General features: G+C 41.4%; 1 protein-coding gene across 3 annotated transcripts in view; it reads left to right on the forward strand.

Moving 5' to 3' along the window:
• The window catches only part of LOC121864262 (insulin-like growth factor 1 receptor), a 93,371-nt gene extending 89,911 nt beyond the window's left edge, over window positions 1–3,460 (forward strand). For all 3 annotated transcript variants that reach the window (XM_042363348.1, XM_042363350.1, XM_042363349.1), the window contains one exon: window positions 1,812–3,460. In XM_042363348.1, the coding sequence (XP_042219282.1) occupies window positions 1,812–2,469 (658 nt within the window). In that variant the 3' untranslated portion in view covers window positions 2,470–3,460. The remainder of the gene's footprint in view (window positions 1–1,811) is intronic.
• The last annotated feature ends 12,688 nt before the right edge of the window (window positions 3,461–16,148 follow it).

Genomic DNA, 16,148 nt, shown 5'->3' on the forward strand with positions numbered 1-16,148 from the left:
CTGCATGCTATTTATGCAATTTTGCATATGAAAACCCCAAGAGTGTTAAGATCCTGTTCAGTAAATGCCCAGAGGAGCAAAAAGTCCCGTGACTGGAAATTGGCTTATGTGATGCCTATATTCAAGCAGGGCGATTGTCACTCCACAAATAATTCTAGACCAGTGAGCCTGATCAGCAGAGTGAAAAGTACTAGAGGGCATTAGAAGAGATGCCATGATGAAACATCTATTACCAAACAACCTTGTGTAGGACTGCCAACATGGTTTCATGCTCAGACTCTCCTGCTTGACACAGTTCTTCAAGGTGTTGGGTATTTGGAGTTAAATTCTGGAACAGTGACAATATCAACAATATATGTATATACTGAATCTGGATTTTGCCAAAGCTTTCAACAGCGTACCCCATGTAAGGCTGAGAATTAGACTGGAATGGTAGGGGATTCAGGGAAGTGTCCTAGCATGGATCGGTGACTTTCTTCAAGACCGCAAGGAGTGTGTGGTGATTCATGAAATGAAATCGATGTGTACATGTGAAAAGTGGGTTAGCATAGGACAATGTACTGGACCCGTTGTTCATTGTTTGTTTAATAAATGAATTGTCAGAAGCTATACACTCCTCCGTACAATTGTTCTCGGGCGATGCGAAGTTATTCAGGGAAATTTAGAGCCAAACGGATTCTGAATAGCTACAGAAAGATCTTTTGTCAGCTTCAGTAGTGGTCAAAGGAATGGTTGTTAAGATTCACTGTCACAAAATGGAAGAGGGTGCACCTAGGTCATACCAACAGTAAGGAGGCCTATCACATATCCCAACAGGACAAAGTAACAGCTTTAATGGAGACTAGATGTGAAAAGGACCTGGTTGTGTGTGATGATAATGAACTGAAGTTCTCAGGCCATTGTGAGAAGGTGAATCGAGCAACTAAGCTAGTGGGTATTTATAAGAAGGGTGTTCAGATACAAACTTTTTTGGAGTGAGGGTTGTGAAATATTGGAACAATCTGCCAGAGAGCATTGTGATGGCACAAAGTGTAAGCATTCAAGACCAGACTTGACCAACACTGGTGCAAATACAAATACTTTGTTGCCAACAGTGCGTAACATAGACGTGACCAACCACGCAAGCGGCTATCAAACCGATCAGTGGCTATGAGTATAAAATAAAGTATAAAGGGGAACACAAAGGACTAAGGAGAAGGACACAGAGGTCTAGAGAGGGACACAAAGGTCTAGAGAGGGGATATAAAATACTGTACTAGAGAGGAAGACACAAAGGACAAGGGCAGGGACACACAGGACTAGAGAGAGAGAGAGACGTACCGGGTAAAGGTCTTCGAGAGCAGGACACAAAGGACTAGCTAGGGAAGGACAAAGGATTAAACGGAGATCACAAAGGACGAGAGAGGGGGACACCAATGGTCAATTTAGGGGGGGGAGGTTGGTCAAAACTCGCCTCGCTTCATGTTAGACAAGATCATGAAATCATGTACTACAAGTAACATATTGCTGTACTTATGTTTCAATAAAGACATTGAAAAGAAATAACAGGCTGATTCATGAATACATTATCCATAATTAAGGTAAGTTTGGGAGGTTACTTGAGACTAGCCTGGCATCATGCTAGACTAAATCATGTATGAATAATATATGATGTTTCATTAGAGATATTGAAAAGAAATAACAGGCTGATTCGTGAATACATTACCGGTAACTAAGGTAAGATTGGGAGGTTAGTATCATAAGCATTGGAATTTTACAACCTCTCCCATCTTAAAATAAACATTAATTATTAATGGTTTTGATATTTGCAGGAGTAAATCCTTCTACCACACATCTGAAGGTCAAGAATATAAAATGTTAGTGGAAGCCATGCAAGATGTTGAGGATGACAATGATGTAACCACACTTCTTACTTCATCATCTCTGCCACTATCACTGCTTAGTGACCAAGGGCCACCATTACCACCGAGAAGTCATAAGTACAGATCTCAAGTTCGACTTCCTAGCCAAGCTACTCTAAAGGATCCCCAGCACCATCCACACACTGGTGCAACAGACAACATGCAGTTTTTCTCACTTCGTCAGCATGAGGCAAGAGACAGTAACATCAATGATGTGACGCTGCTACCTCATACAAATTCATCTCTTTTAAATGTGGATTTTGCAAATGTAGGTAATTCAATGTCTTCTGAAAGTAACTTAATTTCTACAACCAGGACAGATCGTGGCTGTTGCCCCAAATTCACTATAAATAAGCATGATGCTGCAAGATTCAACATTACGGAAGACAGCCAACCAGGGACTTTTGCAAACCCTACCACAGTACCAAACAATGTAGTAGTTCATATAAATGAAAGTGGCTTGCCTTCCTCGACTCTTTCCAGCAGCACTGCTTCCAATGTTAATAGAAAAATTATCCCAGACTTATGTTGTACCATATCTCCTAAATATTGTCACATGCCACATTGATGTTATCCTTGAAAGCTACAGGGCATTACTGGTATGTCTATTGAGAGAATTACAGTTGTGTTCTTTTGTTCTGTAATGCCATCAGTATTGTATAAGCTAGTAACAGTCATTCATGGAGAATGTAATTCTTTCTAAATGAATTTGCAGGTGAACAATTTACATTTTACCCATGTGGAGTGGACCTGTATAGGCTTGTCAGTACTGCAAGTTTCATTTGTGTAGATGGTTTCATCTAACCCTAGAAGAATACTAGAGGCCTTCAAAACATGGTATCACAGGGAAATGCTGAAGATAAATTGTACCGATATAAAAGCAATAGTAATATCTCCGTTAGCTGGAATCCCTCAAATTTGGAACTCTCCAATAGCTGGAATTTAAATTTTCTAGGAAAATCATTCCCAAAGACGGAAATTTCCGGAAAATTCCAGCTTTGGGACCGATTTTCGAGGGGCACATTTTCCATAAATTCTGGGGATGGGGGAAGTTTGTTTTCTGGGTTTGAGAGATGAAAATCTGGTGCATTTTCCCAAAATTGATAATTTTCCGGTACAGAGATACCCGGAAAATTCCAGGGAGGGAGAATGTTTTTCCTGGTTCGAGAGATGATGTAATGGGCAATTTTCTGGGGATGAGGGATTTTTCCGAATTAGAGAGTCCTTTCGTTACCTGGAAGTCTCTCATTCCCGGAAGAGCTCTGCACCAATTATTTTGGCTAACGGAGATATCACTGCAGTAGCTGTAAGCCTGGCTAAAACAAGAAGAGAAAACTACAAATTTACAGGATAAGAATATTCTTTGACCATAAAATACTGGTAAAGATATTAAAATTTAAAATTAACTATAGGAGGGCCAGATAAAATACATAAAGCACTGGGGGTTTTAACCTTAAATAAGTTACTGTAACTAACTGACAAAGATATCATTATATTTTATTAAAATGGGTTGATTATATCAAATAAATATGTTCAGACAGCTGAACTAAATCATTTTACATTCTCTTTCCACCCATCCCTCCATCCTAAGGGATCTACTAAGCAGCTAGGTAACCTATGCACCTGGTTAAGAGGAGGACCTCCACCAAGGGCTCTAGAGGAGGGCCTTGTGCTCCTGAATAACATGATAATGTAACCTGTTAAATATCTGGTCTCAAAATGTACAACAATTTAAATAAATATACACACATAATATATACAGTACAAAATATGTCCATGTTGGAGCTAAAAATGTAAAATGGAAGTCTTAGAAAATTAAGCCTGTTCTAGTCTAATACTATGTCTGACAAAAATTAAATACACCTGACATATCTGATAATTGCTTTATTCACAGCAACTCTGTAGTGGGCTAGTGGCAGACAAATCCTAGCAAGGTAATGCGCTATACCAGCTAGCCATGTCACTTGCGGCAAGCCCCACAGGTCACCACTGAAGCAGCTCTGCCACTCCATACATAAAAAGCCGAAGGATTGAACACATCCTTAGTTTCGTACTAACTAAACTATTTACTTGTAACACCAGTTAAGTATGGGCCAATAGGCCCACTGTAGTTTCCTCCATTCTTATGATCTTTGCTAAACACACTACTGTATATACATAGAGATTAATTACTAATCGTACTCAGAGTGGACAAGTGTCAGCGGCGAGGTAGGTTCCAGCTAAGTGACGTGGCCTGCATTGCTGGCCCCTCACAACAGCTCGAGTAAAGTGAATCTTTAGTTTTGAACTCCAGCAAGACGTGAAATAAGACCGGGTTATTCATTCACATAGCCCCTAAACAGGCTGATAAACACATATCAACTCAATTACATGGACTTATATTCTTATTTACCATATATTAAACAAACAATTATACAAAACAAATTACAAAGGCAATTCACAAGAACACCGACTGAGTAAATCTGCTCTGATCCGTCTGAAGGATAAATTCTTTCCCAATCAAGTAGTTTTTAAACTTGCTGATAGCCCAAACAAAGGCAAGAAGGTTGCATACCTTCATTATCGATCTAGCAGTACTCGAGGATATCATCATCCTGTTGCAGCAGGACTGCACCTAAACCAGTATCTGATGCATCTGTTCTCAGATAAACCAGTTTAGAATAATCAGGTAAACATAATATTGGTTCACAAACTAGAGCTGATTTTAGTTACTTTCTTGTTCATCTGACCAAATCAATTTGTTATTGCTGAATTTCTTTAATAGAAACATTAATGCAAGATACAGTTCCAGCAAAATTTTTAAACTCCGATAGAAAGTTACTGTACTACCTATAAATGACCGTAATTGTTTCTTTGTCCGAGGTACAGGCATTTGCAAAATGACATTTACTTTATCTTCTACAGGCGAAAGCAGATTATTTCCCAAGGAAAATCCCAAATATTTGATAGATGGGTATGCAAAGAAACACTTGCTGGGACCAGCTGTGAATCCATGGGTTCTCAAAGTGTCATACAAGGATTTTAGATCTTTCATATGTTCTTCCCAGGTACTATTATGTACACCCAAGTTATCAGAGTAACAAGCTGTATTTTTAAGGCCAAAGGTCACTTTTCTCATCAATCTAATAAATGTAGTACAAGCATTTTTCAAACCAAATGGTAACAGAATTACAGCCTCCTCAGGATATGAGGAGGCTGGGACAAAAGCAGGGGGATAAGCCTCTCCCCCTTAGGATCACAATAGTGAGTGAGGAGGAGAAATAGGAGGTTATTCGGCAGGTAAAAAAACTTGGCAAGGAGTGAGGCACGTCGGAGTGTATTCATTCACTCAGATCGCACGGTAATGCAGAGGGAACAGCACAAGAAGCTCCTGCAGGGCTTGAAGCAGAGGAGGGAAGAGTCGAGGATGAATGGGGATGGGTGGACATGAGTTATATTCAGGGGTAGGGTAGTGGAAGCAGGTGTGCTGACACAGAGCCAGGGGGCAGCAGCGCACCCCCCACCCGAGAGGTGGCACCAGCTCGGCCTACCAGCCGGGAGGAGGCGAGTGCCGTGTAAACAATGACATTTCTAACCACACCCTGCAAAATAAAGTGTACTTAGCAAATGCTGCAGCTTCTGAGAATGGGGAGGCGGAGTTACTAATAAGAGCAGAGACATTACCGAGAACAAATTCTGGCTTGAATGTCATGTACGCCAATACTTTTACTTTTATCATCTTCACCACTGATCGGCTCGTTAGCCGCTTGGGCGATGGGTCACGTCTCTGATTACTTTAACCTTTTCATTTATCCTCTTCACCAAAAGACCGGCTCGCTAGCCACCCGGGCAATCGGTCATGTCTCTTTCACGCACTGTTGGCAAGTACTGGGCATGCACCGGCTCCTGAATGTACCTGAACCCCCTCCTGTGTTGGTGAAGTCTTGTCTTGAAAGAGCTCACACTTGGTGCCGTCACAACACTTTCTGGTAGATGGTTCCAAGAGTTTACAACTCACACTCTGAAAAAGTTTGCCCTCGCAGTTTTCTGGACTTGCGGCTTCTTCAATCTTGAGCTGTGACCCCTTGTGAGGCGAGCGTCCGCCAGCTCCAAGTAAGGACACTCGACCGAGTAGTGCCCCCTGAGATGCTTATACACCTCAACTAGGTCACCCCTTGCCCATCTGCAGTATAAGCTAGCTAGGCAAGTTCAGGCGCTCCAATCTCTCTGGGTAGCTGAGGTGCCGAAGTGCAGGCACCAGTCCTTGATAAGAGAGAGGAGTTTGAAACACTACTGAAGGTACACCAACCAGATATTGTAGGAGTTGTAGAACTGTTGTACAAGAACAGGAGAATCAACCCAGAGGAATGAGAGTTTAGTATTGCTGGATATGACTCATTTACGAACCTTTCTCCAGAAACTTGCAAGAGGGATGTGGTTATCTATGCTAGGCAAGACCTTAGAGCCAGCCAGGCGAGGGTACAGGGAGAGGATGCTTTTGAAGAGTCCAAGTAGTGTAAAATTAAAGGGAGGGGACTTACTTATTCTCGGGTGTATCTACAGATCCCCAAACTGTAGCCCACTAAATCAAAGGAACTTAAGAGCCTTAATAGACAACGTTACAATGCTCAACCCTAGCCACCTCCTTATCATGGGGGACTTTAACTATGGCGATATCAACTGGAGAAACGAGTTTACCCCAAAGGACTTGAATAACCCTGCTACTCTTTTTGTAGAAATTCTCGGAGATAATTTTCTGTTCCAACATATTAAGAGACCCAACACATTACAGAGGGGGTGTAAACACCCAAGCCACTAGACCTCATCATAACAAGCGAGGAGGGTATGGTGGCCAAGCTGGAACACCTTGCCCCAGTTGGCACCAGTCACCATATAGTGTTGTCATTCAGATTTAACTGTTACCTAGTTAAAGGTAAGGCCAGGCCAAGGTGCAAATATTACAAGGGAAATTACAACGGGATGAGGGGTATCCACTGGCCTGACTCATTGAGGCACAAGAACGCAGACACTACGCTGAATATCATAACTAGTAAAGTGTCCCATTTGATCGATAAATATATACCCAAGACCAAACCCAGTGCCTCTAGGAATACGAGGGGATCCCTACACGTGAACCATGCGGCGGTCAACAAAGTTCAGAAGAAAACCCAGAAATTCAATACGTGGGTTGTGTATGATACTCAGGTGGTCCTTGCACTCAGGGGTAAAGGAAACACTCTGATGTCAAGTCCGTAAGTTCTATTCCTGGCACAAACACAAAGGAGTTGAGACAAGGGTAAACAGCGTCCTGTCTTGGAATCTCTCTGGGTATCTCTCTGCGCATGCGCGTACAGCGTGCATGTGACCAAAGCATGAACTAACACTTGGTGACAAAAGGGAGTGTGATTATAAAACATATAATACAGAGACCTGAATCAATAATGGTAAATAGTACAGAGTTACATATTACAGCCATATTCGTCTCATATATCTACAGGTTGGGTCAAACGATGAGCAGGATAGGTGGATGTATGCAAGAGCTAGAAACCAAGCAAAGATAGAATGTAGAAGGGCTGAAAAGGAGTTCCAGAGGCTGGTTGCAAGCGAGGTCAAGTCAAACCCAAAGGCGTTTTACCGCTATGCAAGGTCGAAATTAAAAACGCGAGTAGGAGTATCAAACCTGAGGCTTGAAGATGGTAGTTATGCAGATTCTGACCAGGATAAAGCCGTGGCATTGAACAGCTTCTTTTCCTCGGTGTTCACAAGAGAGGATGCGATTAACCTTCCTGCATTTGAGGACAGACTGTTCGACACAGCACTGATCCACATTGTGTTCACAGAAGATGGTATTAAAAATAAACTGTCAAAGCTAGTCTTCTGCAGTTCTTTTAAATGCCTTATCATTAACTTTCCTTTCAATTTTCTTATCAATGTCTTCACTATTTTCTTTGCACACTTTGACAAGGGTCTTCCAGTTCTTTAAATAAGATTCAATAGAATCTGTCACTGTGTTCCATCGTGTGTCTGATGGCATTACTAGCATTGTTCCTCTTGCTCTTCTATACAAAGATCCTGGGATGTGATGATTTCTGAAGTACTTAATGATTTCAGTAATGTGCTTCTTGATGTTCTTGATTTGAAGGTCTTGTGAAAGCAAATTTAACAGGTGTGCAGGGCAACCATATGTTATTATGGATTTATCTTGTCCGAATTCACTTCTCATTTTTCCCATATTAGCAGCATTATCTGTTACACAGCTTCTTACTGTGTATCCAAATTTGTCTTCACACTTTTTTGTAGCACATTCAGCTAATTTCAACAGATATTCAGCTGTGTGTCTTGATTCTGTGTCTATAGAGTCAACAAGATAAATACGGTTGTCCGCTGTTAAAGTTATACATACTCTAGGCTCATTGTGGACATTACTCCATCCATCCATGGCCATGCAAACTGTTTTCCCATGTAGAATAAAAAGAGAAAACAGTTATAAGTAAAAAAATCATTTTGATTTAAATCGTGATTTTTTTTACTCTGATTTAAATCGATTTATATCATGTGATTTAAATCATTTGATTTGAATCATAACAACACTGTCCTGTGGTCAGGTTGATTTGGACAGCGAGAGTTTCAGAGGTGAAGCCGTCTATGATTCTGTGGTGGACATCTATTTTTATGGCGATGGCCACCCTGTCATTTGGCTCCTCTGATAGATTGGATTTATGGATCCTGTAACCAAGTATTTCAGTTCCTCAGCCGCCTTTTGGCCGTGTGAGTTTATGAGTATAATATCTGCGTCAACTTGGTTGTATTGGCTGGACATACTGAATTTATTAGTTCTCCAGTGGAGGACGTTATGTTGCATTATTTTCACTGCCTTGCGAAGCGAGCCCATTGTATCTTGTTTTTGGGGGGATACCTCGGATTCGTGGTTTGTTCACTGTGCGTCCATCCCTCAATTTTTTTATCTTCCCATCGGATTACTTGTGGATGCAGTTTGTTAAATCGACCCGTTTTTGTTTAATTTCTTCGTGGATGTACTCCTCGGAACTGGGGTGGTCGTACTTCCATTTCATCTTGTACTCAATTACTCCTTTAGCGACTTCATCACGTGTACAGTCCTCGTTTATGTAAGGAGGTCTAAATCGTAGTTGCCAGAATTCAAGTTGGTCGATACGAAGTCTTTTGTTAAGAGGTGAAAGAAGATTATTAGGGATTGAAGGAAAAGTGGTGAAACTGAAATACAGTAGGAGTAGAAAGAATCTGGGCTCAACCAGATCGCTTCATCTTTCTTATTGGTGTTTTGTCTTTGTTCTGCTCCCTTGGGTCGTCAGACCTTTGTATTAATATTGGTTTATTTATATAATGCTGCTTATTATTATTATTTTTATTATTGTTGGAGTTAGTGAGCCCGCCCAGGTCCTTGTGTAACTGGGAGGGTAACATTTTTTTTTTTTTTTTTGAGGTGTTAGTTAAGTTGGAGTTGGGAATCTTCTGTATATATACTGAGTCAGCTAATTGTGCAATTTTTAATTTAATTCTTCACATGTACTTCATCAACTAATTTTTAACTTTGCATATTTTGTTTATCATACATTAGTGCGAATACACTCATACTTGAAAATGTTTGAGGTCCATGCACGTACGTAGTCTCGTTCAAGAGTCTTCGAACACTGCTGGAGACAGCTGGCAACTCAAGGCCGTTTAACTAAGATGGTAAAAAAATAGCATAAAACAGACGATCGCCCACGTGAGATGACACCCCCAACACACGTTGAAGCACAAAATATGTAATTTACAGTTACTCTGGCCTGGTCTGGCCTGAATTTTCACTCGTACCAGATTCCTCACGATTTATTACCAAGTCAGACTTTTCATTACCAAATCAAACTTTGCCCAGCTAAATATACATTATTATCCACTCTGTATCTGTATTTTTCTGGCTAAATAAACTGTTGCAACTGTTACAATTCAAATTCAACATTTTAATTATACAGTGCAGCAAATTCGTCATCCCCCCCCCCTCCACACCCACTTCGGATAGGTTTCTCAAGAATTTTTGGATCATACTATTTGCGAATTTCATGTCTTAACAACATTTCCCAATCATTAACAGCGTCGTTCTTATTCTCAAGATGGATTCCAACATCTTGAGCTTTATTCGATTTCTTACTTTGGTCCTGACAAGTTGAGTGCGTTGGCATGCAAGAAAATTCGTTCGATGAGACGATGACTTACCGGGGTCGTCAGGCACAGTAGTGCGTAGGAAGCAAGCGCCTCATTCAACCTTGAATCTTCACCAGTACAATTTAATTCTTGACCAGAAAACAACAGAGTCATCAGGGGTTTCGTCATCAAACATAGCTTCCTTGACCCAGTCTTGTGGGAGGTGATTATGTGATGGAAATAATGGTGGTATGATTTAATGCTTTGAAGTCATTGATGGTGTGTGTGTGTGTGTGTGTGTGTGTGTGTGTGTGTGTGTGTGTGTGTGTGTCGGATACTAGCCCGATTTTTATTTTGTTTATGGACGGGACAATACGAGAGATAAAACAAAGATGATTGTGGATTGCAAAGTAAACAGGGAGACGCAGGGTGTAATATTGCACAAGTGTACGGACCATGTTGAGCTTTTAACCAAATAAGAACATAGAGCATAAGACTGGGGGAAACTGCAGCAAGTCTATTGGCCCATACTGGGCAGTCCCGTTTACACCCAACCCCTATCGCTCATATATCCATCCAACCTATGATTGAAGCTATCCAGCGTATTCGAGTTAATGATGAAGTTTGGTAACTTGTTCAATTCATCCACTCTATTTCCAAACCAATGTTTACCTATCTCGCGCCTAAATCTAAATTTGTTTAATTTAAGACCATTGCTAAGAGTTCGCTCCTGGTTGGATAGTTTGAGTAGCACCGGGTACTGACCAAGAGAGGAAGAAAAGGAAAAGCAGAAGCAAATGACAAAAATGCAAAGGGAGAAGAAAGAATGGGGTCCTGAGTGCCTCACCGAAGGGGCGTTTGGTGCGACTCTCATGTATGGTCAACACCTGAGAGGAGTCACCACGAACAGCAGCAGTATCAAAACAACAGCGCTATTCCCATGAGTAATAACAGAATAAACAGCATCAACATTACCAACTAGAGCATAACTATACCGTCACCTTACAACTACCAGTCCAGGAAGCAGCCACACAAACAAACAGTTAGAAGAAACAATCAGAACGAGAGAGAGAGAGACATGGAGGGAGAGAGGGGGAAGGTCAGGGTGAGAGTGATGGTGAGGAAGGAGGGGGAGAAGTGTTCATTATTATTTCAAGCACGCTGTGGCCACTCGTCCAGAGACTGAGTTAAGGTTGTCAACCATGAAATTGATGGTTAAATTCTCTCGGTGGTGAGCGGAGGTGGCGGCGTCAGCCCTCACGACCTGACCCGAATTTTAGATATACTCCTTAACTGACCGCATCGACCATTCTGCCTCCACCACCACTCGCCAGTACCTGTAACCCTTCACTGATGGGCTATTATTATTATTATTATTATTATTATTATTATTATTATTATTATTATTATTATTATTATTATTATTATTATTATTATTATTATTATTATTATTATTATTATTATTATTATTATTATTATTATGCTACCCCGAGAGTGGATTATTATAAGGGGGTTTACCTAATGATTTTACTTTGCATCATTTCTTAATTTGATGTGTCCGAAGTTAGTTTCACCTGCGTCACACTCGACCAGCCTCATATATATTTATTGTCATTATGATTTTCCTTCAATATTAGTAGCGTTTTTCATTAGGTCAGTGATAAGTAATGGCTGCTGTATTTTTTTGAGGATAAAGTAATTTCTCGTCTGTTTCAGGGGCGGATCCAGCAATATCAAAAGGGAGGGGGGGGGTCCAAGAAGTTGTGGGTGGGGGAATATGGCGATATTTTTGGGGGGTGCTTTATCCCCTCCCCCCCGACTTTTTTTTATAAATATGACCAATATCATGGGCATTTTGAGGACATTTTGAAGCCATGTGCACTTGATATTAGGAGATATTTTGTGGTCAATAGTAATTACTTTAAGATACAAAAACGCCTGAGTACAATATTGCATTAAAGAAAAGTATTGGAGTTGACCCCTGTGTTTTATGGGTAAATATATGCTGAATCACTGCTAGGCCACCGGAGTTATAATATTGGGGTTGTTTGTGTTTCTATGACACCTCCAGACGCATCTCAGAGATTGGTGTAAATGCTGGCGATGGTAGGGAAGAGAGGTCCTTCATCAAGAGGTGACGGGGATAAACAACACAACATTGACCTTCCTATTGGTCCTTTTGGTTAAGCTGGGAGACGTTGTGGTAGGCTGAGATGACCGGGGGAGTGATGACAGCTCTGTAACACAACACAACATGTCACAGCACAATACAACACAAAAGGAAACAACACAAGACAACACAACACAAAACAGCACAACACAACGAGCAAGATTGGTGGTGGGTGAACGTCCCACTGAGAGAACCCATTTATTCTCCCACACACCCCAGGGAGTCTCAGATGCTCTTACGATAATTTCTTTCTCGGTAAGTGAGGATGAACGAACACATCTAGTTACAGTCGAGTCTCTGTGTACTCTCGACACCATTTAGACCATCCACAATTTTCCTTGGCTCAATAAAGTCAGTCACATACGTTCTGGCATCCAGACTGTATTGAGGGGGAATTATTTACGTACGAATCATGGATAATTAGGCTCCGAATCTTTATAGATCTTAAGGCACTGTTTTCTTTAGCAACTAGAGATGTAAGATGGTGGCAAATCTACACTGAAACGCGACTGTGACTAGATGTCCTCCCTCAAAGATGAAAGCTAAAAGGGCGTAGAAAATACTCGTGATCCGACTCTACCACAAGTAAATGCTATTATATTACTGCTTATGTTCAGGAAAACACAAAACAAAATATTACCCAGACCAATCTCTCCTCAGAACACTGGACCCCCCACCTACATCCTCCGTCACACACTGAGAAAATCCATTACAGTGAACTTGCACGGGGGACCCACTTAGGCCTCCATCACCCGCAGGTCTCCGTCGGCGACCACAGCAGGAGATGATGAGGGGGAGGGGGGTGGGAGTCGTCTAGGATATTGCTTTTGGCGAGGTCGCCTCCTTGATTGAGTATAGGTTGTTATTCTACATATTGTGTCTCCAGAGAGAGAGAGAGAGAGAGAGAGAGAGAGAGAGAGAGAGAGAGATCGTTATTGTGTGATGGGTGTCGGGAGACAGACGTACCACTGGAGGAACCCCTTGAGTCATCTTGGAGTAAAAAAAAAAAGACTAATTAATGTTTATCTGGTTGTCTTTTATCAGAACACGAAACAGTAGTTGTTGTGTAAACTCCTTTAGGCATTAAGTTTCAGCATTTTTACATCTTGTAAAATAAAAAAAAGTTGCAGGGATGTTATGTGATCATGTATACATCTGGATATTTTTCGTTTCATTATCATAGTGAAAGTTCCACATGGTGGATTTCAACAAAATTTGGTACATGAATACCGTTTAGGTACAGATAAACGCTTATCAATTGTGAGCCCAATAAGTTGAATCACCTTCCCTTGTTGTTGATGTTATATGTTACTGTTCTTCAACGCTTCAGTCTTTAAGCGTGTACTCAAAGTTATTATGAGATTACTCCTTGTGCGCTCTGGCGGTGTGTGGCGAGGCGGGCGGTCTTTTTGATATACTCAATCTTTTTCATCTCTCACACATGTAATTCAAACGCATTTCTAAAAATTAAATTATATAAACTTCGACAGTTAACTTTTCCTATCATTCTAACAGCTGATCATGTGTACAAACTCCCAAATCCACTTTACTTGACGCGAACCCTCAGAGTACTGTACCAACACTGTTCAGCTGTACTGTACTTGTTTTATGAACAATCCGTGTGAACGTTGAAAGCTAAAGAAGAACTCTTTAACAACAGTCAGTAAGCTATACACTAAATTACGTCTATCCGATTAGGCCTAGACACCTGTCCTGATATCCTCAACTGTATTCAAATTTCTACTTCTAATGCTACAGTGACTTCATTTTTATTGGTACATATTCAAATGTTGTAATATATTAATTTGGCATCCTGGACTATACACAAACATGAAACAACATACAGTGAACTTAAAGACAACACTACTTCAATACGTAATGTAATGGATGATGTTAAGGTAGAGTGTTGGGGTGGTCAGAGTTGTGGCGGGTTAACATAGTAGGAGAGTGTGTGAGTGTGTTATAAGGAGCTGTGTGGTGGTGGAGGTACACACAAGACACTCGCCACCTAACACGCTACACAAACACATTGTAGTCGTCGCCGCTGCCAAAAGACCAATTTGTATGCGGCGACACAGTTTGGGGCCCGAGGCTCTCCTTACACGGCCGCACATTCAATGAATTTAATATTTCTACAAGAAAAATGAGGCTTGATATGGTCCACCAGTGTTTACTGCCAGGTGCACGATATGGTTCACCAGTGTTTACTGCCAGGTGCACGATATGGTCCACTAGTGTTTCCTGCCAGGTGCATGATATGGTTCACCAGTGTTTACTGCCAGGTGCACGATATGATCCACCAGTGTTTACTGCCAGGTGCACGATATGGTCCACCAGTGTTTACTGCCAGGTGCACGATATGGTCCACTAGTGTTTACTGCCAGGTGCATGATATGGTTCACCAGTGTTTACTGCCAGGTGCACGATATGATCCACCAGTGTTTACTGCCAGGTGCATGATATGGTTCACCAGTGTTTACTGCCAGGTGCACGATATGGTCCACTAGTGTTTACTGCCAGGTGCATGATATGGTTCACCAGTGTTTACTGCCAGGTGCACGATATGATCCACCAGTGTTTACTGCCAGGTGCACGATATGGTTCACCAGTGTTTACTGCCAGGTGCACGATATGGTCCACTAGTGTTTACTGCCAGGTGCATGATATGGTTCACCAGTGTTTACTGTCAGGTGCACGATATGATCCACCAGTGTTTACTGCCAGGTGCATGATATGGTTCACCAGTGTTTACTGCCAGGTGCATGATATGGTTCACCAGTGTTTACTGCCAGGTGCACGATATGATCCACCAGTGTTTACTGCCAGGTGCACGATATAGTCCACCAGTGTTTACTGCCAGGTACACGATATGGTCCACCAGTGTTTACTGCCAGGTACACGATATGGTCCACCAGTGTTTACTGCCAGGTACACGATATGGTCCACCAGTGTTTACTGCTAAGTGCACGAAATGTTTCAGTAATGTTTATTATCAAGAGGAGGAAAATTGAACTCTTTAATTTTTTAACCAAGGGATAATTTTCCCTGTGGTTAGGGAGGTATATCCCGGAGGTGGTAGATGTTTAAGTGATGCGAGGAAAAACATTCGGGAGTTAATCCATTTATACGAGAAATTCTCAAATATATTCTACCTTTAAACGTTTACAGCATTCACATATTTTTGTCGCAAGAATCTGAGAAATACAGTTCAAATTCACGTTTGATACAGGCACCTAAGTTGGTATCAAACAGTCTTGACAGTCACACAACTTTTATATATCAATGTTGACAGACAACAGTCACCCACTTACCCCAAGTCTACTGGACCTATGAGCCTATAGTGACTGGTGCGTATATAACCAATCACAGCCACTCAATCGATAAATTTTTACCAGTCGGCGGTGAGGAACGGAATTAACTATATCTACACTACAGAAACTGAGCGGGCAATATGGCGTCTTAACTGTACTGGGACTCAACCATAAATAGATTAGATATTTCTTATTCCAGCTGAGGAAATATTCAACAAGTGAACCTCCGTGAAAAGCTGGAGACAAAACGAGATTGTTAGGTGGTGGTGCAACAGACGGCCTCAGCACCAATCATTACTCAACCCTGAATTAACTACATAATACGCGAGTTGAATGATTGAAATAGATTGGCGATGATAAGATTTTTTTATATGTAGAGGGCAGTAGGAGGAAGCGTGAAGATAATACAAGATGGAGGGCAGTAGGAGGGAGCGTGAAGAAAGACGGAGGGCAGCAGGAAGGAACGTGAAGAAAGACGGAGGGCAGCAGGAAGGAGCATGAAGAAAGACGGAGCACAGCAGGAGGGAGCGTGAAGAAAGATGAAAGGTAATAATGAACGACCTCCAGTGTTGAAAAGAACTCATTGTATATTAACCTCTCTCATACATGGAGCTCAACAGGTAA

The sequence above is a fragment of the Homarus americanus genome, unplaced genomic scaffold (genome assembly GCF_018991925.1).
Source record: "Homarus americanus isolate GMGI-L3 unplaced genomic scaffold, GMGI_Hamer_2.0 scaffold26351, whole genome shotgun sequence".
NCBI classification, from domain to species: Eukaryota; Metazoa; Arthropoda; class Malacostraca; order Decapoda; family Nephropidae; genus Homarus; species Homarus americanus.